At 44.1% G+C, this 22,272-nt stretch overlaps 1 protein-coding gene across 2 annotated transcripts; it reads right to left on the reverse strand.

Moving 5' to 3' along the window:
* Positions 1 to 316: 316 nt before the first annotated feature.
* SLC22A7 (solute carrier family 22 member 7) lies at positions 317 to 19,586 on the reverse strand. 2 transcript variants are annotated; one of them, XM_005512038.3, is made up of 10 exons: positions 18,642 to 19,576; positions 16,307 to 16,410; positions 12,348 to 12,502; positions 10,670 to 10,838; positions 6,727 to 6,844; positions 4,313 to 4,422; positions 4,011 to 4,225; positions 3,413 to 3,521; positions 1,719 to 1,925; positions 317 to 808 (listed from the first exon to the last, which is right to left on the reverse strand). In XM_005512038.3, the coding sequence occupies exons 1-10, from the start codon at positions 19,017 to 19,019 to the stop codon at positions 745 to 747; spliced, it is 1,629 nt and encodes a 542-aa protein (XP_005512095.1). In that variant the 5' UTR covers positions 19,020 to 19,576; the 3' UTR covers positions 317 to 744. The 2 variants fall into 2 exon arrangements, with proteins under 2 accessions (XP_005512095.1, XP_064915102.1); XM_065059030.1 differs by lacking the exons at positions 10,670 to 10,838; positions 16,307 to 16,410 and having other exon boundaries at positions 18,642 to 19,586.
* Positions 19,587 to 22,272: the final 2,686 nt, after the last annotated feature.

Genomic DNA, 22,272 nt, shown 5'->3' on the forward strand with positions numbered 1-22,272 from the left:
AGCAGAATGAAGTCCAGTAATAAATTATTCAATATTCCATGCAAGAGTTCCTGTAGCAAGATTTTTTGTTTAGTTGTTTGTTTGGGTTTTTGTTGTTGTTGTTATATTTTTTTTTATCTTAAAGGATACTTCTTGCATACACAATTTATTTAAATAATCCACAAAAGCTTTTTTCTTCTTTATTTACATGGGACAAAGGCTTGCAGTTGTCCCATTCTCAGTGAGAATCCTGCATGTACTTTTTGCTGGCTTTGAGCCTCAGTGTGGAAAACCTTCAGACCATTTCCAAAATCAATAAATATTTGTAGCTATAGTATATGTTTTATCCACCATGCAGTTAGATTTATTTGAGATTATTTGGTTTTGTGTGATTCACACTTGGTATTTTTTATTTCTGCATTGCATTTCTTGTGGCATGTAAACCAATGGATTATAGTTTCTGGAAAGCTGTGTAGTGATCTGAAAGGTGCTGCTAGTCCAACAAGGTCAAAGATTGCAAGAGCTTAGCCCAGGGTGCCTTTATTTCCATACCCTGTTAGACCTGTGCATTCTTGTTCCTGGCCATGCTACAACATGGGGTTACCTCATTCCAGCTGGTTTTGTAATCTGCCTCCTTCCTCCAGCGTCCTCAGCCCTACTTCCCTGCAGAGAGATACTGGGAAAACACTAAAGGTTCATTTATTGGCAGGTCAGAGCACAGCTTAGTTTTGCAGTCCTACACAGTGGCTGTCCCACGGAGTCCCCTCACTTCAGCAGAGACTGTAGCGGCATGCCCTCAGGATCGCTGATTTGTGGAAGCCCTTTCTCTCTGGAAGAAAAGAATCATAGAATCATTTTGGTTGGAAGAGGCCTTCAAGATCATCAAGTCCAACTGTTAACCTAACTCTAGCACTAAACCACGTCCCTAAGAATCTCATCTGTGTGTCTTTTAAACAGCTCCAGGAATGGTGACTCTACCACTTCCCTGGGCAGCCTGTTCCAATGCCTGACAACCCTTTCCTGGAAGAAATGTTCCCTAATATCCAATCTGAACCTCCCCTAGTGCAACTTCAGGACATTTCTTCTCATCCTATCACTTGCTACTTGGGAGAAGAGACCAACACCCTTCATGCTACAACCTCCTTTCAGGTAATTGTAGACAGCGATAAGGTCTCCCCTCAGCCTCCTTTTCTCTAGGCTAAACAGCCCCAGTTCCCTCAACTGTTTCTCATCAGTCTTGTGCTCCAGACTCTTCACAACCTTCATCACCCTTCTCTGAACTCTCTCTAGTACTTCAATGTCTTTCTTGTAGCAAGTGGCCCAAAACTGAACATGGTATTCGAGGTGCAGCATCACCAGTGCCAAGCACAGGGGGACGATTGCTTTCCTAATCCTGCTGGCCACACTGTTATTGATAAAAGCCAGGATGCTGTTGGCCTTTTTGGCCACCTGGGCACACTGCTGGCTCATGTTCAGCTACTGTTTACCAACAGCCATAGTTCCTTTTCTTCCAGGCAGCTCTGTAGCCACTCTTCCCCAAGCCAAGACGTGCAAAGAAGGCACATTTGGGCTGCTGGACAGAAGAACAGGAAGCCTGACAGCCCAGATACCCACTGGGCTCTCCCTCTTCCGCTGCCACCCACAGGCAGGGAATTACAGGCAGCAGAGAAGGATGATCCCCTGCCTCTCCTGCCTCTTTTGACAGACTATGTGTGCAGGGCAGGATGGAGCTGACTTACTGTGTTTTCTCGATGTCCTCGATGCCCTCGGGCAGGCACTTGTTGAGTGTCTCCGGGAGCAGGAAGGCCACTGACCCACAGAACACTGCTACACCACAGTACGTCACCTCGGGCAGAGATCTCCATACCTCATCCAGCAGAAACATGAGGGGGGCCAAAGCCCCGCCAATGCGTGCCATGAAGCAGGTGTACCCCATCCCATTCTGCCTGGAAAAGGTAGGACACCATGGTCATGCAGACCACCATGAGAGAGAGGTACTTCTTTCATATCAGACCTTGGGAAAAAATGCAAAACCTCTGACCTTTCCCCTTATTTTTCTCTGAGTGGTGAGGTCTTTTTCCTCTCAGGTTTTTCCCCTACCAGGCTTTTCCTAGGTTGTCATTTTGGTTTCGTTTTTGTTTGTTTGTTTGTTTACTTCATGTATTTCTCCAATTTTATATTTCCCAGACAGCAACCACAGCTGCTGTGAGAAATAGGTTTGTGTCTATTATGAGAAAGAATCTACAGTTACACACTAAAAATACCTGCTCTAAACTTGTTTCTGCTTTTAATGTCTAAAACCCTGAGTGCGTTTTCTACCCATCACCTAATAAGTCCTCCGATCTGCTGAGAGCAAACCTCAATCTCTCCTTTTCCCATGTACTTCTAGGCAGGTGGCATGCAGTAGAGATACTTTTGATCCTGCTGTAGCTGCAAGCCTGTGAGAGCACAAAGAGGCCAATAATAAGATCTGGGACCTATTTCACTTACTAATTTTCAGGGAGTGGTAGTATTTCACACTAACAGGGATTCGAGGACCTACTTGTGCATATGCAAAGTACTGCAGAAGGAACCTACATTTTTGTGTTTACTTGTCAATGTCTTTGAGCATGTAAAGAAAGAAACATATCTGAGAAGAAAAGAGCAGATTAGTGTGCCCACTCCAGTTTAAATATGCATCATTACCCACGTACAACAGACCAGTGGAAGTTAAAGGACTATATGGCAAAGAAGGGTATTCTGGGCAGGGAGGAACAGAGGTGGAGTAAGCCACAAACCCTGCTGTTATCCATGAGGTTTTTTTCAGACTTTCACAAAAAGAAAAAAAAAAAAACAAAAAACAAAAAACAACAACCCCAAAACCCCCCAAAAAACAGTGGAACAATTGCATTCACGAGTGTTAGCTCTATGCCGAATTATGCTGATGGTACATCTGGTTTTATGTCACAATTACCCAGATATTTCAAATAAGCCCTCTTTTTCCTCCTGAAAGGCGAGTTAATTCCTGCTTTAATATAATTTGATGTTCAGAAGACTTTCAAACCCATAGAAGTATGTCTCCTGTATAAAACTTGATATTTCAAATTATTAGTTCCGGGGTCTTTTAACAGTTATTGACAGATTATCACAGGGAGCTAAGACTTCACTAAGCACAGATGCCTTACAGAGTTCAAAAATCTTTCCACATGGAATATTCCTCTCTTTTCAGTACATCTTTCTACCAATGTAACTTAACCACACAAAACTCAGGTAAAAAAGGTGTAGCTTTCTTGTGAGTATGTGTAATCCCTAGAACCTGCTGCTTCTAGAGTCAAGGAAGGCATCAGTCCTGCAGTCTACTCAGCAGCACGCCCTGCTGTGTGGATGTGGAAGGCCTGAGGCTGACATCCCACCGAGGTTCTGGTTGTGTACCCAGGCAAGTGACACCTCTTACCTCAGGACGGTGGGGTAGAGCTCAGAGGTGTACAAGAAGACAACAGTGAATGCAGCTTCTGATAAACCTTTGCCCATAATGGCTATTACAGAGCGCAAGGAGGTGAAGGCTAGGAGGAAAGAAAAGACATTTATGACAATGGTCAAAAGCAGCCTCTAGGAAGAAGCTTCTTGTGGCCTCAGCTACAAGAAAGAAGGTTCAGTGCTCTCACAGACAAAACAAGGAGCTTCATAGTCCTGGAGCTGTTGTCTCCAAAGTCTGGTTCAGTAAGTTTGGCAACCATTAGCGCAACTGGGAGCTAAACTGGTGAAAGAAAACTCCCAACATTTCCTATTGGACAATGTCTATAATAAAAATAACTACCTCACCTTGCCATCACTGGACCTTTACTAGACACAGTGGCTGAAGACTATTTGTTTCTACCGGATATTAGGGCTAGCCCACATTAGCAACCTTGTCCTACAGTTGCTCTTCTAGGAGGATAACATCTCCATACAGACTTACCTATGGATAAGATCTACCGTTCTCCTTCTCTAGCACCGCACAAAGTGGAAACTCCCCTTTAGCATCTACTGCATATAGCAGAAGAGCGGCTTACACTTGGGAATGATGATGTTGGCTCCTATGCATAGTCCGGTCAGGATGAGTGTCCACGCCTGACTCTGCCGTCGTCCAACTCTGTTCACCAGCACATACATCATCATCTTAGCTGGAATCTCAATGATGCCAAAGACAAACTGGGAGAGATACATGTTGAGCCCAAAGCCGGTTAGGTTCATGCTCATGCCATAATAAGAGAAGGCAACACCAAACCTGCAAGGAGTGTGTGGAGATGGGGATTAGGGAAATCCAGATGGGGAACTGCAGGACAACTTCCCTGTGCAAAGTGACACTGCTTACCAGACAGACCCAGAACACAGAGAGATCTTCCGCAGAACTGGTGTCCTGAACAAGCTGATGTAGGAGTAACTCTCTCCTGGATTTTTGTCTGTTGCCATCTTTCTGAGGGCCTGGGAGAGGTGGAAAGAAGGAAATAGCTCAGCTGCTGTACATTTAGGAAACAGACATGAAACCTTAGATAGGCTGAGGCCTGTGCCCTTGCCATTTCCAGCTCCACCTTGCATTTTCAATATGTTCTTATTACAGAACCATTCTCTGGGCATACATTATCAGAGGCATGTCTTCCTACAACTTTATAAATTCCCTACTGTTTTAGACCTCTTTTTCTTCCCATGGCCCCTTCTCCTGCCCTACCAACATAACCCATGTGGCAGGAAGGGTTGCAGAAAAACAGCAGACCATGATGTTAGCAAAGTCAGCATTGACCAGTTCCAGCCTCTTCCCCTTGTGGTTGTCTGCTGTTGTGTCAGGTCACAGGCACGAGCTAACAGTGAGCTGCATGCTTTATTCTGAGTGCATTTATATGAAGTGTGATTACTTATACATCTGTTTATATAAATACAGAATATGTGAAACAGTCACACAATGAGAAGTGTGCCCTGCCCATAAGGAAGAAGAGAGTGCTTATTCACGAAGTCTTTCAGCAACTGAATTAGGGGTAAGTACCAGGAGAATTGGTAAGTTCTACTCACTAGCTGAGATGCAAGAGATCCACACAACTGTAGGTCTACAATGCAGGCAGCTGTACCTAAGCTAGCTGGGAAAATTTGGGAAGAATGGGGTCTAATTAATAGCAAAGGGAAATAATTGGTTCAGGAAGAACTAGTTGGACAAGTGTTACGTAACCTGATGTCACCGATAGAAGTGGCTGTAGAACACGTTAATGGACATCACGGGGGAAACTCCTTTTGTGTCAGGGCAAATCGCTTAGCAGATGAAATGACCTGAGAAACAGCCTTAAAACCTGAAGTAATAACCATAAATTATCTCACGCCTGAGGTCCTGGCCTCACAAGAAATTCCAGTTTTCAATGAAAAAGAAAAAGAAGTCCTCCAAGAATTAGGAGCCAGGGAACAGAATGGGAAATGGGTACTCCCAGATGGTAGAGAAATGTTAAATAAGCACACCATGAGGGAGGTATTAGCAATTTTACATCAGGAGAGTCATTGGGGAACACAGCAATGTGTGACACAGTGTTATGAAAATATGGGTGTACTGAAATGTATACTATAGCCAAGCAAATTTGTGAAAGATCTGTGGTTTGTAAAAAAGCAAATAAAGAGGCACTTAGAAAGCAGCGTGCAGGAGGGCAGAGTCCAAGTTTACAACTCTTTCAAAATATTCAAGTTTATTTCATGGAATTACCTGCAGTTGGGTGAACTAAATATTTGCTAGTGTTGGTAGATCACCTTACTGGGTGGTTAAGAGCTTTCCCTCTGAGCATTGCCATGGCGGCAGTGGTAGCAAAAGTGATTTTTAGAACAAATTATTCTTAGATATGGAATAGCGGAAAATACAGACGCAGACCAAGGGGGACATTTTACCTCAAGGGTACTGCAAAGACTAATGGACAGTTTGGAGACATCTTGGGATTTTCACACCCCCTGGTATTCCCTTTCACCTGGAAAAGTATAAAGGATGAACCAGACCTTAAAGAAGCAATTGGCAAAATTAATATTAGAAACTAGATTATCTTGGACTAGATATCTACCTATAACCTTGTTGAGAATCAGAACTGCTTCTTACAAGGATATAGGAATTTCACCTTAAGAAATGCTCTTTGGGCTACCAAACCTGGGCAGAAATAATGAATGGACTCAGACAATTTGAAACCAAATATATGTTTCTCAAAAGCTGTATACTTGGATTGTCTTCTTTTCTATCTTCTCTCAGGCACCAAGGGCTTCCAGCACAAACTCTGCCATTAGAGTTGGCAGCTTACAAGTTTCAGCCTGGGTCCTGGTCAAATCCTGGAAGGAAACTACAGGTTTAAAAGCCCGAGCCTCTTTTGTCTCAGGGTCCCTTCCTTTGAGAGGCACCCAGTCCAGACTGTTTCTTTGCTGTAACTTGCTTTTTACATTTTTTATTAAATTATAATTTTTAAGCACAGATGTCTGAGACTATCCTACAGGAAACCTAGGGTCAAGAACATTTCTTTAACACTTGTCATGGCAATAATGAATGGAAAGACGCTCCACTTAATGAAGGGAATTTCTGGCCTTTGGGTGCTGAGCTGCTGTTGTCTCTCTGGGAGTGGATGTAGCTGCTTTCTAGAGTAAAATGGAGCATGGCACCCTGTGGACCACAGTGCCACACAGTTCACACTGCAAGGTGAAGGTTTCAGATATCAAATAGAAGTGGAGGGAAAGAAAACGGGAGAGGAAAAACATGTCTCTGTATCTTCAGTTCCTCACCTCGGGTGAGATAGTGAAGTCTTTCCTTCCATTCATTCTTGCACATCTAAGCAGATGCCTATGAGCTTGTTTCACTTTGCTGTTGGCAATTAGCCACCGGGCAGACTCAGGGACCCACCTGGTACGAGGAGAGAAGACAGTGTTCCTGTTGGTGCTCCATGTTTTCCCCCCCACATGCACAGCCCTGGCCAAAGAGAGAGGGTCTCCTGTATGAGACTTCAACCCCAGCTAAAAACAGTAAATGAGGTGCATGAAAATAAGAGTAATGGGAGACCCTTGTTACAAATACATGCTCTACTACCCTTAAAGGAGTACAGTCTGCTAATTGAAGTATGTCTAGCCAAAATTGTTATCATGAGATGTTTGATCAAAGCTTGAATTTTCTGAGCAGGTTGAAGTTGCAAACACTGCTCAATTAAAATTGGCCCCAGAGTGTTTCATGCTTTTTGGGAGTCTTTAAACTTTGTCCAGTACCTAAAGGGTGCCTATAGGAAAGCTGGAGAGGGACTTTTTACAGGGATGTGTAATTACAGCACAAGGGATAATTGCTTTAAACTAAAAGATGGTAGATTTAGATTAGATATAATAAATAAATTATTTGCCATGAAGGTGGTGAGGCACTGGAACAGGCTGCCCAGAGAAGCTGTGGATGCCCCATCCCTGGAAGTGTTCAAGGCCAGGTTGGATGGGGCTGTGAGCAACCTGGTCTGGTGAAAGGTGTCCCTGCCAATGGCAGGGGGCTTGGAAGTAGATGATCTTTATGGTGCCTTCCATCCCAAACCATTCCATGGTTCTGTGATATAAAAAATTACTATGTAGAAAGGATTTAATGGGCTCTGTACTTACTTTGTTAATTGCTAAAATGGTTTGTTTTTCACAATAATCAAAGCCTTCTGCACAAGACAGTCAGCTGGGGCCTGAATCATTGTGGCTGTTACCCCCAGAGAAGTATCTATGTTACTCATTGAGCTGCTGTAGAGCTAAGTAGCAGCTCTAGAGAGGCCTGCTTAGCAGACTTGTGTAGGGTAGGAGTTCTGTGACTTTTATGTTTCTGTCTATTCCAGCAAAAGACACAGCACTTGTCAGAAGCTAGCATCTGCCACTCCCTCTCCTTGGACTTCTTTCTCATCTCGCATCTGGTTGCAATTCCTTGCTACATGACCCTGTTTGGCCCAGAGTTTCCCAGGCCAGAAGCTGTCAGGATGAGAGTCTAGAAGACATTGGAAATTTCCCACAGTGGTTACCTTCTGCTACCCAAGTCTGTCCCCTGAGAGGAGACTTTCAGTCAGTGGAAAGATTACAACCTTGAATGTGGGTATGATGTCTACTGAGGTCACACAGTTATCAAAATCTCTCACTGGAGTCTCCCACTGGAGCAGTCCAAGACCGGATCCCTGTAAGCTGTTGGTGATTAATGTGCCCTAAATCAGATTACAATAAAACTAACGAACAACTGCTGTCACTATTTAAGCAGTAGCTCAAAAGTATGTGTAGATAAAAAAAATTTGCAGAACTGTTTTTCTGGAAAGTTTTTTGACCCCTTCCCATAAGGCACCCAGTGAACCTTGGGAAATATAAAGAATGAAATATGACGTTTTGCACTTATTGCCACCACACCCAGAGTATAATATTATGTCATTTGGTTGTCTAAATTCTCAACTCAGTTCCGACATTTTGTCAACAATATCTACAAAGTACGCTGAATTAGATTTTGATTCCACACCTCAGGGACTTCTAATTATCTACCACGTGGGTGCTTGAAGTTTGATCAAACTACAGTATGACTTATTGGAAAACTAATCTCCATTAAAGGCATTAACATAAGAGAAAAAAAATCCTAACAGCTATTGTCGGAAAGGTGGATCCAAACGTATCTGTGAATTTCAGCACTTCACGGGACTCCATTTTTTATGGCTTGTAGTCCTGGAAAAAGAGCAAAACAACTCAAACTAAAAAAGTCAGCAGAACACATATTTTTGTTGTATTGTACTTGTACGGTGAAATATCAGCTGTTACTTTTGCCAGAAAATCCTCATCACCAGTAAAACCACATATCTTTTTTGAGCCATTGATTAACAACCTCAGTTTATATCCCATTTTTCATAAGTATTATTTAAGATTTTTTGTGCTAGATCTGTGCATCTATTTAACCTACTGCTTCATGCTGATGGACAGACTTAGGAAGCAGGAAAACCATAGTCTCTGGAAGCTTATTTGATGGCAGCTGAAAGGCACTTTTAGCATTCAGATATCACTCTTTATGCTCAGCAATTGTGCATATGATTTTTGGGCGTGTGTGTCTAACAATCAGAGCTTATTCTGCATGGTTTCCAGCAAGAGCTACCCATTGACCTGAGAGTCACGTCTGTGATTTTGCAGTGTGGTCCAGCACCACACCATTGTCCAAGAGGCACTAAACCACCACCATAAGGTAGGGGACACCTCAGATCCCCATTTCTGAATGTTTTCAAAGAGGCAATTGTGGGAATACCTGCATGCTTATTGCAACACAGGACTTTTGTCCATCCAGGAAATGGAGCTTCTTATACAAAGGACTGCTTTGGATTATCAAATAAGTTGATCCAGTACACTTCACATTACAGTCACAGGATCAGTGAATCAATCCTATATTCTATTCTGTGTTACTACGTGTTAAAAAAACAAAAAGGAAAATCAGTTTCTTTGATTAAATGAACCCTCTCCCATTGTAAGGCTTAGGAGATGTCAGGTGTTTCTTAAATACAGCTACAGGAGGGAAATAGCCCACAGAAAGAGAATGTATTTGGTCCATCAGGATGGATACACAGCTGAGAATGGCAATGGAAAGCGCAGAGGTAAACGCTCCTGACCTGCTTTGCAAATGTCATTGGCTCATATGGAAAAACTGGTGACAAAGGTAACCTCCCCAATGAGGTACGGACAGAAATGCAACCTGTCCCCTGAATGCGTGGCCTCAGCCCCAATCCTGCTTTCTCCTTGTCCCCAAAGCTGTGGTGAGACCTTGGCTCCTGGCCTTGTTGGAGGTGAGGAGATGAAACCCAAGCCACTCTATTTTTCAAGAGCTACCATGCCTGGGCAATCCAAGGGTGGGACACAGACGAGGCCTGCTCTTCTTGGGGTTGCTGGATCTGATTCTAGGATGAGGACCTGTTGGAAAGCAGCATTGCAGAGAAGGGCTCGAGAGTCCTGGTGGAAAATGGGTTGACTATGAACCAGCAGTGTGCCCTTATGGTCATGAAGGCCAATGGTGTCCTGGGGTGTATTAGGAAGAGTGTGACCAGTAGGTCAAGAGAGGTTCTTCTCCCCCTCTACTCTGCCCTGGTGAGGCTACATCTGGAGTAGTGTCCAGTTCTGGGGTCCACAGTTTAAGAAGGACAAGGAATTACTGAGGGGAATCCAGCGGAGACCTACAAATATAATTAGTGGTCTGGAACATCTTTCTTTTGAAAAAAGACTGAAAGAGGTGGGTCTCTTCATCCTGGAGAAGAGAAGGCTGAGATGGGACCTTATTCATGCTCATAAATATCTCAAGGGTTGGTGTCAAGAAGATGGGACCAAACTCTTTTCAGTGGTGCCTGATGATAAGATGAGGGGCAACAGGCGCAGACTGAAACATAGGATGTTCCATCTAAACACAAGGAGAAACTTCTTCACTTTGAGGATGATGAAGCACTGGAATGGGCTGCCCAGAGAGGTTGTGGCATCGCCTTCTCTGGAGACATTCAAAAGCAGCCTAGACTCATTCCTGTGTGATCTGCTGTAGGTGAACATTCTTTAGCAGGTGGGTTGGACTAGATGATCTCCAGAGGTACCTTCCAACCTCAACCATTCTGTGATGCTGTGATTAGTTATGCAACATTTGCTATGCTCTCAGAGCAGAGGAGACAAATCCCAGCCTTCTCCCATCCCCACCAGCCATCTGGCTGCAGGTCACTGCACTCACCATAGGCAGACAAAGCTCAGAAGACAGGGTCCTGTTACGGCTAGTAATAACCAGTGCCATTCTCGCACCAAGTATGCCACCATGGCCAGCAGCATGTTCCCAATGCTCCAGAAGGTGCTAGTCAGGATCCCAGAGAAGGTGCGGTGCTGTGTGTCCACCCACTCCATCCCTGCAAGAGGGAGGCAGTGTTCAGCTGGGATACAGAGGACTTCTCCAGAAAAGTGTCTGCAGGGCTTTTTAACAAAAGCAAGATGAGGTAACGTCTCTGGTCATCTCTGGGAGAATTCCACTGTTTGACCAACATCTGACACTTTAAAAATGTTCATCTGCAATACTTAGCCTCTTGCAAAGCTGTAAGCAACTAAAATAAAGCCCTAAATAAGAAATACTGGACATATAGTAAGAAACAATGTTAAAAACACCTCAGGTATTACTTTTTAAAAAATCCTATTCATTAGCATTCAAATAGTCTTCTTCATCAAACAGATTTTTTTTCCTCTAAAAATCTTGCCTGCACAGTTTCCCATTCCTCTGCTCATTCATTATTGCAGATTGAAGAAATCTCTTCAGATGAATTGTCATCCATGTGGAATCTACCTAGAGTAGATACATGTAAAGCCAGAATAGATGGTCGTCTCCTTGTTTTTGCGTGTGAACTGGAAGCCAGTTTTTCTCCATAGCTCTGGTCATCTTCCTACAACCTCTAACAATCAGAATGTCCCTCCCAAGCTCTACTTGGTCTTGCAGGCATCAGCCTTTATAACAGCAAAAAAACATAGCAGGCCTTGGGATTTGTCAGGTCTTGTGTGGACTTTTCCAGTACTGAAGCCATTTTAGCTTGATTTTGGCTGTATCTGCAAAAATCCTGGAAAATTTTGCTGCACCCGTAACTTGCTCTTGGGTACAATGAGCCTTGCCTAGTATGTCCCATCTGTATCTACAAAACTAATCCAGAGCTCTCTGTGGTACACTGAAGTTTGGAGCTTGTTTTGATTATATAATTTCCTAAATTTTTCAGCATCAGTTTTGCCTAGCTCTGTTTTTGTTTGTTTGGTTTTTGTTTTGTTTTGTTTGTTTGCTTGTTTGTTTTTGTGCATGTATGTGTGGTTCTTTCCCTTCATCTCTTCTAAAAATAAAGATTGGGCACATATGGAAACAACTGTAAGCAAACTCAAGACTGGGGAGGTAGAAACACCCTGCAAATGACACACCATCCTCCTTCTGCTGAGGACATGGCAATGCTGATGAATTTTCTCAGTGGAGTGTGTTTGAAGGGTGAGATCTCAGTATCAGAGGAAAGGGGCAGATACCTTGGTCTGTGGCTTTTATTGTGCTACTGATGATCCTTAACAGGAATTGCATAGCATGGGCTGCAAGTGTTAATGTTGCAACAGAAGCAAAAATAAGTAGTTGTTATATTTAGGGTAGACCATTATTTAATTAGCATTAATTAGCATTAATTAGCATTAATTAGACTAACAGAAAACTGCCGTTTTTGGATATTCACAAGGGGGATGTTCTTCTGGTTGTCTGTAGTGAAATTGCATGCATAATGATTTCCAAACTGCTGTTCCTACTTGCTCTGTCCTGTCTGGTAGACATGTGTCTGTCTGTTAGACACTGCCTGTCAGAAGTCCCCCTCTACAACTGGGCTCCCACACACACCCCACATACTTACCCAAAGGCAATACAATAAGAGAGACACCGCTCAGAGCCACCCCGGTGAGGGTCCTTGTGATGGCCAGCATGCTGTAGGAGACGGAGGCAGCACTCAGCGTCCCAAATACGGCAGAACACAGAAGCGAGAGCAGAAGCATGGCTTTCCGTCCAAACCTGCCATAAGTACAGGCTGGGTTACAGTGGCTGGTAATCTGTCCCAGGAGCAGGGTTTAAAGTGGGGCAAACCAGGGGCTCAAGAAAGGAAAATGAAAATATTTTCCAGTCTACAAAGAGTGCAAGATACAAAACCCCAGAGAGGAGAAAATGGCTCTGGTCATCTAGTCCAAACCCCCCTGCAATGAGCAAGGACATCTTCAACTAGGTCATGTTGCTCAGAGCCCCGTCCAGCCTGGTCTTGAACGTCTCCAGGAATGGGGCATCTGTCACCTCTCTGGGCAACTTGTTTCAGTATTTTACCACCCTTATTGTAAAAAATTGTCTTCCTCATGTCTAGCCTGGAAGTCCCCTCTAGTTTAAAACTTTTACCCCTTGTCCTGTCACAACGAGCGCTGCTAAAAAGTCTGTCCCCATCTTTCTTACAGACATCTTTTAATTACTGAAAGACCTGTTCTCATAGGAGAGGTGTTCCAGTCCTCTGATAATTTTTGTGACCTCCTCTGGAACCCTTCTGTCTGGAACTCCATGCCTGTCTCAGAACGTCCTCCTCCCATAGATCACTCAGGACCAGCCACTGCCACCAGTCTCAAGGAGGACAGAGAACCATGACACTTTCACCCGGATCCTTGGAGGGAAAACAAAGATCCCAAAGGAAAATGTCAGGATTTACCATTGTCAGCCCACACATGCAAATAGCCCTGGTGTCCTAAAGGGTCTGTGAGGAATCTGCTAGGGGGTCATTCCCCAGGGGTTTTGGAAGTTATAGGATCATCTTACCCCTGGTGTAGAGTCATAGGTGGAGAGTGTGGAGAAATGCAGAAAATATACTACATGCAAATGCACATGTACGCTCACGTACAGAGAGAAATATGTGTGTATGTATTTCTACACAACCTATGAGAATCTAAATATCAAAATTGAGCACAACGTATCAGTCTTCTGATATCAGCCCTGCATGTGAGTAAAGCTTAGGTTTAAACTGGAGTAGTAAAATAACCCTGTAAACAGGTAGTATTCAGTCTATAGGGACTGAGATCCTGGTCTGATTCTGGCATTAGGGCTCTCTTAGTGGCCACCTGAGAAGGATGGTGGCAAGAATGATTGCTTCAGGGGAAAAAAGTGTTGTGCTGAAATATAATGTCACAATTACATTCCTGAAAATAATAATAAATGACTTAATGCAGCAGCTAGTTAATGAATCTTCTGGAGAAAAAACAATCTGTGGCTTAGGCCCAGGCAGTTTGCTGGATTTGCTTCGAAATCTAAGCAGAGCCAGTTTGCAAAAGTCATTATAATGCCTCTGGGTCAGAACAGCAAACACTCAGAAATGCACAAGAGCTGGATCTGGTTTCCTATAGGGTAACTGCCTAAGAAAGAAAAAACATTTTTTTAAATGAAGATATTTATTGAAAATACAGTAAGAAAAAAACATAGGATTCCCTGCAGGGTGCAAGGCAGGTATTTATGGACCCATTACTAGACTCTCTCAGCAAATTCATACCACCTGCTAGGGAAACAAGAGGTGAGCTGGCAGGATTGAACTGAAGGCTACAGGGATGGTGCTAGAAATAATGCTGTTAAAATTATCTTCAAAGGGAATGGTTGGAAAGCACAACATCAGAAAGATTAAATGTATAAAATAAAATAAAATAAAATAAAATAAAATAAAATAAAATAAAATAAAATAAAATAAAATAAAAGGAGCAAACTGCCCAAGTGTAAAAATTAATAAAAAGCCATTTTTCATAAATATTCCAGTCTGGAAGTTTGCCAAAGCATCATATAGCTAATTCAGTACAAGGACAAGGTATAAAACAAGTGTTTGGAAAAAAGCAGACAATAAAGAAATAATACATATTTGCATATACAGGGTGTTTCAAATAGATGGACCCAATGTCGAAGCTCTTCTCCTTCAAATTTGATCTATATGTCCAGAGTGAAGGTTGTTGGAGGGATTACTAGAGTAAAATTTGTCAAATTTGTTTTCAAAGCCAAATGTCTGTAGGGACTTAGAATAAAATGAACCCGAACTGTAGCAAAATGCCAGAACCATATAGTTTTCACCCTGGAGCACTAGAGGTAAAATCTCTGCATTACTGTTAGCACAAAAAAGTGGGACCTCTTCTCTGTTAGCTTTTAAGAGGTCATAGGAAAGATAGGGAGGCATGACACCTTTTAATCTATTATCTAGTTATGCAGAGACCTTCCTTCTCATCCTAAGGCAGCTCAGTTTCTTTAGGAGCCTTTGGTAAGGAAACTTCATGAAATCAATATGCATGGTATATTTTCTGTTCAAATGCCTGTTAGCACAAAGAAATCCAATATGTTTGTAAGGCATGAATCTCTTCCAAAATCTTGCTGATTCTTCACTAGTATGCCATATCTATCCATGTGGCCACTAATTCAATCTGTCAGAGTAGCTTCTTACTATTTCACCCCAAAGGTCCTGTACAGCTCTAGAATGACCTTTCTCTGCTCCTGGCAGTTTACTAGCATTCCCCAGGTCTATTTTTCCATGCCTTCTTCTATCATCTTATTTCAAAGCTTCAGCTCCAACACCTGCCTCTACATATTCTTTCACTGCACAGAAAAACTCACTTATGTCTACAGACTTTTTATTTCCAGATGCTCCTTTTACACATTGATCTGGCTCTTCCCCCTCACAATCCTTTTGAAAAACAAGTTATTTTTTCATATTGCTCAAGCAAAGATCTTCTCTTCTGCCTTATTTTGTCCTGCTCCATTTCATGTCTCTGAATTTCTTTCCCTCCAACTGTGCTATAAAGCAATTTTAGATACAAAGCCAAGACACACAGTTTGAAGATCAACCGGGTGTTTTGGGTCCTTGTAAAAGTATACTGTTATATGCAAAGATAAAATTTCCCATCCTCAGTGCTTCATACTGTGAAGCTTGTTCCCCTCTGCTGTGCAGTGATTTTGTAGTTTGTTGTACAGTAATGCTTGTTTTGCTCCAAGAGAAAGGAATTCAGGAAGCAGTTTGCTGCACCAGAAACTCAGACATTAAATACTAAATAGTGTACAGTGAAGAGCACATCCTGAGTCTATGCCTGCACTGTGTATTCTCTGGTGGCCTTCCTGGTCCTGCTGTTTGCAAAAATATTCTTAATTGATGCCCTTTCTAGGTTATTACTCAGACTTTTTTCAGGTTTAAATTATCACATTCTGACATGTAACCAGAGAGAACAGTTTTTTCTTGTTTTCCTCATTGCCTCAGCTCCTCCTCGAGGAATCCCTCTCTGCTTCTTATAACCTCCTTTACCTTGCTTCTCTAGTAATGACAGAGTCAGTTTTTGCTTTCTGGAGACTTTTTCTTTTTTTTTTTTTTTTTTTTCCCCCAGATCTGGCATGCATTTGCTCTGAGCCCCTCACTTGGATGTCCTTAACCATTTTCCATATAAGTTACAAGTAGTTAACTCCTTTAGCCTCTTGTTTTGGCTTTGTTTTAACCAGCTTTCTCTTTTTTTAGGCAGTTGTCTTTTCTGAAATTGGTCTCACAGGCTGGATTTTTCCAGTTTTCCTTGTTGTGATCACTGTTGCAATGCATCTTACTCCTAACCAATGTCAGAGTTGCTCCTCTGGTGGGCTGCTAACTGGTTGAAACATTTAGCCAGTGCATTGCTTCCCAGTATAACTTCAATCCAATTATCATGTGAGAGGCTGGATTTTTGATTGCGTTTTCTTTTTTCTCTGCCCCTCTGATTGCCTTTTTCAGGTCACAGGGTTGTGTAGGTCTCATCATGAAAATGAAGCCCTGGAGGAACAGCCTGAAAGGGATCAAACCTGTCTGAGAGGTATCCGAATATCACAGCCCCTATCGTGACGCCAATGAAGAAGAAAGTTGCCGTTGCCTGGTTAAGTCCACGCCGCTCGCACACAAGGTCCCACTGAAACACAAGGCCAAAATCACACTTAGTTCCCAGATCAGTCTGTGCTACCTTTTCACAATGCCTCTCTCTGGTGGTTGGCCACTGTGTCTTACCATTTATAGAGGCTAAATCTGGTTGAGGGGTAGAATCCTGCACTAAACTGACCATAGGACAGTGCCAGAGTCCTGAAAAATGTGAAGTTGCATCTTGCAAAACTCAGAGGCCTTCCAGTTATCTATCTACTTTCTGTGAACACTTCTTGGGCATCAGAAAGATTTCCTGGGTACCGCTAATGATGGACAGATCCTCTTTTTCCTGTCCTGCTCTCAACCTGCCTGGGTGCTCATCTCCCCTGTGTCACTCTGCCATGCTCCTGGGACTGCCCTAGTCAGATGGGAATTTGGAGGGTGCAGCAGTGCCATGAGCTGCAAGATGTGCCTCAACCTTTTTTAGAGAATGCGGTTTTGACATTCAGTTACCGTTTCCCTGACCAGTTTCCTTTGAAGTTGTCCACGCAGAGGAAGGAGGGCAGAGGAGAAGTCAGACCAAATGCTTGTTCCTGATGGCATCATTTTACTTTATTGGAGGTGCAAATGTCGCTAATCATTACAGAATGCTGTGGCCGAGCTGCAGAGTAGGTTTTCTGTATGTGCAAACCTGGCAAAACTTGGTTTAATCTTCAACCCAGCCTTGCAGCCTCCCTGGTGAGGCCAGCCAGACTTTGAGCAACCTTTGTTGCTGCAAGAGCAAAAGGCTCCAGAGAAAATCCTGGTCCCTTGAACAGTTTTGCCCCCTTCACTACAAGAAAGACGTTGAGGTGCTGGAGAGAGTTCAGAGAAGCACAATGAAGCTGGTGAAGGATCTGGAGCACAAGCCTTATGAGGAGCAGCTGAGGGAACTGGGGCTGTTTAGCCTGGAGAAAAGGAGGCTGAGGGGAGACCTTATCACTGTCCACAACTACCTGAAAGGAGGTTGTAGCGTGGAGGGTGTTGGTCTCTTCTCCCAGGCAGCAATAAGATGAGAGGAAGTGGCCTCAATTTGCGCCAGGGGAAGATTTAGATTGGATATTAGGAAACAGTCACAGAAAATGTTGTCAGGCATTGGAACAGGCTGTCCACTGAAGTAGTTGAGTCACCACCCTTGGAGGTGTTTAAAAGACACATAGATAAGATTTTAAGGGATGTGGTTTATTGACAGTATTGGGTTAAGGGTTGGATTTGATGATTTTGAGGGTCTTTTCCAAACAAAATGATTCTATAATTCTGTGATACTATGTCCTGAGACCACAGTGCCATGGGTGCATGAGATTCCACGCTCAGCATTCATGCTCAGCATTTGTGCGCCTCCGCTCTCTTTTCTCCCAGGGTGCTTTACACCTTTCTCCCTGAAACAGTGCAGAAATCAGGTACATACCTGGTGTACATCTAACCCTCACCTGTGTGCCCACAGGCAGCAGCTCTAAGTTAAGACTTGGCCCTGCTCTCACTGAGACAGCCACCACTATCATTTCCAACCCAACCATGCCCCTTTTGTCTGACCAAATTTTCCCCTTCCCTATAACCTCCTGTGATTTGGACTGCTCATGGAAAGTAAAGCATTAACACCCAGAGATATCACTGTCAGCCCTAGCAAAGCATTTCAGAAGGAGGGTGGTTAATATTTGATGGGCATGGACGTTGGGCAGCCTCAAGGTTATGGCTGGCCACCATGCTGCATCTCAGCAGGAGGCCATGGGAGAGCATATTTGCCTTGACAGCAAGAGACACTGGTGGTAAGAGAAGAGAGGCGCTATGATCTTGGGGAGAAGAGGGGGAAGCTGGAGATCAGTGAGGAGAGGTGGCCAAAGAAATAGAAGTTTCAAAGTGTTTGGAAAAATCAAGAAAGGAAATAACAGGCTCTTATGAAATCCTAGCAGAGTTTAATCCTGTGCAAATGTTTTGTGGCCCCAGCAGAGAAAATCCTGTATGTCTCTTACCCCTGGCTCCCGCCAGTCTCTCAATCACCTGGAAAAATTAAGATGCTTATAATGAGAAATGCTAGCTTTTAACAATCAAAGCGAGGTAATAATAAATACAAATAATAATGAAATGCTAGTTGCTGAGTCTGAGCTTCAGAGAACTTCCCCATACTGGAAAACTTCTTTAAGAAATTTCCACTGATTAAAATGCAGAGATTCCCCTCTGATTCTGTGCACCCAGCAAACACCTCTTCATCTGCTCCTCAAAACACTGAGATATAGTAGCTATTACCTGTGTGGAGATGGTGGAGGTGAACTGCGAGTGGTCATAGACCCATCCATGCTTGCAGTGCTGGATAATGGAGTTGTTTTCTGGTTGCAGAGAAGAATTGAACAGCAAGTGGAACTGAGGCTGTAAGAACATCTCACAGGACCTGAAAGTGCCGTCAGGCTCCTGGGGGATGCTGATGAGCAGAACTTCCTCCATGGTGAGGTTCACAAATGCTTCTTGGTGTGGAATTGCACAGTGATGAGAGGGGGTAGCTGCAAGAAAATTGTGAAGCAAGAAATGCATGGGAAGGTTGATTCTTGGGAGGCAGAGGATAGACAAAATTAAAATCTGGAATCTCCCAAATCCACCCGTTTCCAACAAGAGATCTTCAAATTTCATCTTTTCTGTAGAGTTTGAACATTCAGAGCAGCTATGCACAAAGGATCAGCAACATGAGCTTGAAAAGTGGTCTTTGTCCTTGAAGCTCAACTTCCCATGACTTTTCATACAACCACTTTGTTGGACTTTGAGACTTTGCTGAAAGATTGTCAAAAGTCACAGTGAAACTCTCTATTTGGCGTAAAGCCAAAGAAATTTTCTGGTGCACACGCAACACATCCATTTCAAGTGGACCCAGTACAAGGTACCTTCCCTTTTGAGAGTCCTTTCCTCCTGTTTTAGTTTTTGATAGAGATCCATATGAGGAAAGGAGGCTGTGCGAAGAGTGCTGTGTGAAAGCACTGTTTTTTCTAGCTTTGTAGTCCCATATAGCATCTCAGGTGCTGCAACAAACTCCGTCTAGTGTGAGCTGATCACCAGCCAGCCCAGTTGGATCCTGAAACAGGCCCCCAGGAGTGTGGCTGTGACCCAGTGCAGGGATTCCAAGGGATACCACAGCCTGGTTGCTGCGCATCAGTTCAGTTGTTTTTAATAAGGTTTATGTCAAGCTATGACCTGGGAGCCGGGAGTATGGAGAGGGTAAGAGGGTGCCGAGGAGAGGAGAGGAGAGGAGAGGAGAGGAGAGGAGAGGAGAGGAGAGGAGAGGAGAGGAGAGGGGGAGGGGAGGGGAGGGGAGGGGAGGGGAGGGGAGGGGAGGGGAGGCGAGGCGAGGCGAGGCGAGGCGAGGCGAGGCGAGGCGAGGCGGTCACCAAAGAACTTTGCGACAGCCAAAGGACTGAGTGTGCACTCCCTGACAAAGCCTCCAGCTATTGCTGCCACCACTGAACAGGCCTTGCAACATGGTAGTAACCTCTTCCTGCTTCAAAGAATGGTTTCTGGGAAGAGGTGGGTCTTTAATGTGAGTTTGCACTCTTCTTATGCTCTTAACCAAGAAAATGAGCTCTTCATCCAGCTGGAGCCACTGTAGAAGAATAATGGGTTGTGCATCTGAGAGTCTGAAAGGTCGTCAAAGTCATATAACACACAGTTGTATGTCACACAGATGCTGGGCCAAAGCCTTGACCACAAGGTGGCAAGGAGCAGAAAAATTGCTTAATTTTTGTAAAATTTATAAAAACGATACCTGGAAAATGCAGGAACTAAGGAGATGATGTATCAGAGCTGACACAATTTGGTTCACACAACCAACCTGGGTTCCAGAAGAGGCCCTAGTCCATGAGCCAGGAACAAAAACAATCCAACAGAAGTGGCAGTGTCAGGTGCCCCAGGCTGGCTAATGACATGGTTGACAGAAAGTGGCAGTTCTCCCCTAACACAACTCCCTGCTCCACAACTGAGCAAGCTTAGGAAAAGTCATGAGATTCAGGCAGTTAAACTCCCACTGAGAACAGAGGGAAAAGAGGATCTACTCTGAGTCTGGAAAGCCTGCAGGACCCTTTCCTGCAGGCCCATTAACACCATTGCCATGTCTGAGTACAAGGCATGAGCACTCTTCCCTTGCAGCAAGTCCTCTGGCCACATGATTTATTTTATTTTTTAAAATGTGATCTGAAGTTATGACAAATGGCAGGTGGATCTGTACACAGACAGGGCCTCTGTGATACGTGCCAAGAAATTTGCCATGCAATTGAACTGGATTCTGGTCCCTTGGTTGCATTCATACATTCTGTTTACAGTGTGTAAACGTTCTCCAGCAGCTTTCCTAAAGAATGCAAAAGAAGACATGTAGAGAGATTTAGCCTTGGGAGCCAGTCACATTTCCAGGCAGGCAGTACCAACGAGTGGAAGTTGTGTTTCCAGGCCAAAAGACTTCGTCAGGCTGTGCCAGAGGCAAAAGAAAATGATGTGGGTGCACCAGAGACAATGTCTCTGAGTGTAGAGTCACATGCTATCATGTTAAAATGTGATATATAAAAGTCATCTGTGTTTCCAGCTCCAGTTCCTGTCCAGAGAAGAGGCAGCCCAGGTCCCAGAACACAGCAGTGTCACTGACGCTGGGTTTCACACACACAGGACTCCTTGCCTAAACCCCTGTGGTTTTGCAAAGATTCTCTCACCATCTGCAGGTGACAGTTCAAGAGCCTCTGCCTTGCAGCCCTGCAGCCATTTAGCTAAGTGCTGAGTGAACAACAGCCCCTTCTCCTTGCAGCGACCCCGTGTCAGACCTCACCCCTGCAGCCTCCTCTAACAGCTAAGACGAGTTCTCACCTTGGTACCTAACAGGAACCCCACCCCTGGATTTGTTGTGGCAGCTCCCTTCCTCCTTTTAGCACAGAGGGCATCATCAATACATACTTCAAACCTGCTTTCCAAACATTTGCAGCTCCAAAAATAGAAGGGATAATGTTCTTCCTTATAACCTGGAGCACCAGCCTGCATGATAAAGGGTCTGCTGCATAGGTTGGTGAACAAGTCTGCCTCAAGCTTTGTAGAAATCTAGGAGGGCTTCCAGCCCCAACCAGAAAGGGACTGACCTGCAGGGAGTACACAGTGACTTTGAAGACAAGATTTGCTCGAGGAGGTAAAATTAGGAACCAGGGGAGAGGAGAGTCACATGGTGTACAAACCACTGTTATTTCATGGGATTCTGGCTGTGCTTGGGGTCACAGTTCACCACAGCCTTGCAACCAGGGCTATTCTCTGGCCTCACAAAGATACCAACCCCAATGCACATGGAGATGCTACCAACCTGTCCTAAGGCCAACTGGCTCTGCTGTTACAATCAGCATGGTACCAGCCCCTTGGAGCACAGCAACAGGCTGAGGAAGGGCAAAACCACCATTCAGGTTTCTGCAGAGAACCTTGGGAGTCGGCACACAGAGAGGCCGTGGGCACCCACCTGTGACCAGTAGAAACGGAAAAGGACCTGTACAGGAGCCCAGCTCACTCCTTTGCGTGCAACCGAGTAGCTGGTAAACAGACGGAATCAAAGGTGGTTGCAAATTCCCAGGTACTTTGTGAAACTAGCCTAGAGCTGCTAGAGCATGGGTGCATTTCAGTTAAGCCAGGAGAAGCTCACTTGAAACTAAACTCATGGTGTCCACAACGGGACTTTTGCTGTATTCACAAGATTAATTTAATTGCAGTTGATTGAAGTGTGTGTCAAGGCCTTATGTGGGCATCAGCATCTGTGCAGATGGAATAGTGGTGGGATCATGCCATGGGTCAGTAAACCATACAGAGTAGAAAGAAGTGTGCTGAGGGACCATAGAGCTATTACTGGTGCTGCTCAGGCTATTAATAGATACTTAGC

This window comes from Columba livia, chromosome 3 (assembly GCF_036013475.1).
Source record: "Columba livia isolate bColLiv1 breed racing homer chromosome 3, bColLiv1.pat.W.v2, whole genome shotgun sequence".
NCBI classification, from domain to species: Eukaryota; Metazoa; Chordata; class Aves; order Columbiformes; family Columbidae; genus Columba; species Columba livia.

Bases quoted from the DNA above. Each gene is read 5' to 3' on its own strand.
- SLC22A7 (XM_005512038.3), bottom strand. From the start codon at position 19,019: ATGAAATTTGAAGATCTCTTGTTGGAAACGGGTGGATTTGGGAGATTC. The intron at 10,839-12,347 runs GTAAGTATGTGG...TCCCTCTTGCAG, and splicing joins TCTTATTGTATTGCCTTTGG to GGATGGAGTGGGTGGACACA. The intron at 6,845-10,669 runs GTGAGTGCAGTG...TCCTCGTACCAG, and splicing joins CTGAGCTTTGTCTGCCTATG to GTGGGTCCCTGAGTCTGCCC.